A 1,144-nucleotide genomic window follows, 5' to 3' on the forward strand; every position below is an offset into this window, starting at 1 on the left:
AGACCTAAATTTTTGCCGGTAAGCCTCAGGTACAAGCTCATAAGCTTTCAAAATGGCAGCTTTAACCACATCATACTTTAGGGTGTCTGAAAGAGGGAGGGCGGCTACAACCTCTTGAGCTTTACCATGGATTCTGCACTGAAGCAGCAAAGACCAAACATCAGGGGGCCACTGCAAAGCCTGTGCCATGAGCTCAAAAGCAGAGAGGTAAGAATCAATCTCTGCCTCTCGAAACTCAGGTACTAAAGAAACATACTTTGTAACGTCAAAGGGTCTAATAGAGGGCCCACCAGAACTACTAGGGCTCTCACTGGTTGTTTGAACTGGAAATCTGGCCTTATACTCGCCGAGAGGCGATCAAACCTAGGAAGTGTGATAGGAGTCTGAATCCCACCAACCACCTTCATGTCGCCCTCTGGTGCTAACTCCTGAGGTCTCTCTGCAAGGTTTGAGGGGCCAGCAGACAAACCTACACCCCACAAAATGGCAAGATGTCTGAACAAAAGATCAGCCGCACCTTCCCCTAGGAAGTCCTTTGGTTTTAAATGGAGGCCTCAACAATAATTGGTGATCCAATCACGGTAGGCCCCAAGGTGTGTCACAGGAAAACATCCGCTTCCAGGAGCAGTCAATTTGATCAGGCCTCTGAAAAAAAATAAACACAAACACAGAAAAGGCCAATGGCCGTAACACTGGGTAAACCCTGTTCCGCCCTCCACCGAATCAGACAAACACTGGAACCACGGCACACAGACAGGAGTCAAGGATTCAACAACTTCTCTAGAAACGTGAGTTGGCAACCAAATCCTCTTCTCCAAGTTCACAAGTCAAATTCCCCACTGAGCCTGAACTAACCGCTGTGTCTTCCCCTCACTTTACAGTTCCGGTGGAGCAGTGTTCAGAGCAACACTTCTCCCTCTGTTTAACCTCTTCAATAAAACCTGTTAAACCTTTTCCCTGGTCTCTCTGTTCAGTTTTCTGCATTTGGGTCTGAACTTTGTAACATCATGACACCCCAGACCATCACATTACCTCCACCATGCTTAGCAGATGGCATCAGGCATTCTTGCAGCATCTTTTCATTTCTTCTGCGTCTCACAAACCTTCTTCTTTGTGATCCAAACACCTCAAACTTGGATTCATC

The 1,144-nt window shown here is 47.0% G+C and overlaps 1 protein-coding gene across 1 annotated transcript in view; it reads right to left on the reverse strand.

The window, feature by feature from the left end:
- LOC107091561 overlaps positions 1-244 on the reverse strand; it is a 5,547-nt gene extending 5,303 nt beyond the window's left edge. The window contains exon 1 of the mRNA XM_015385552.1: positions 5-244. Coding sequence (XP_015241038.1) covers positions 5-189 — 185 coding nt within the window. The 5' untranslated portion in view covers positions 190-244. The remainder of the gene's footprint in view (positions 1-4) is intronic.
- Positions 245-1,144: the final 900 nt, after the last annotated feature.

The sequence above is a fragment of the Cyprinodon variegatus genome, unplaced genomic scaffold (genome assembly GCF_000732505.1).
Source record: "Cyprinodon variegatus isolate N-32 unplaced genomic scaffold, C_variegatus-1.0 Scaffold343, whole genome shotgun sequence".
Taxonomy (NCBI): domain Eukaryota; kingdom Metazoa; phylum Chordata; class Actinopteri; order Cyprinodontiformes; family Cyprinodontidae; genus Cyprinodon; species Cyprinodon variegatus.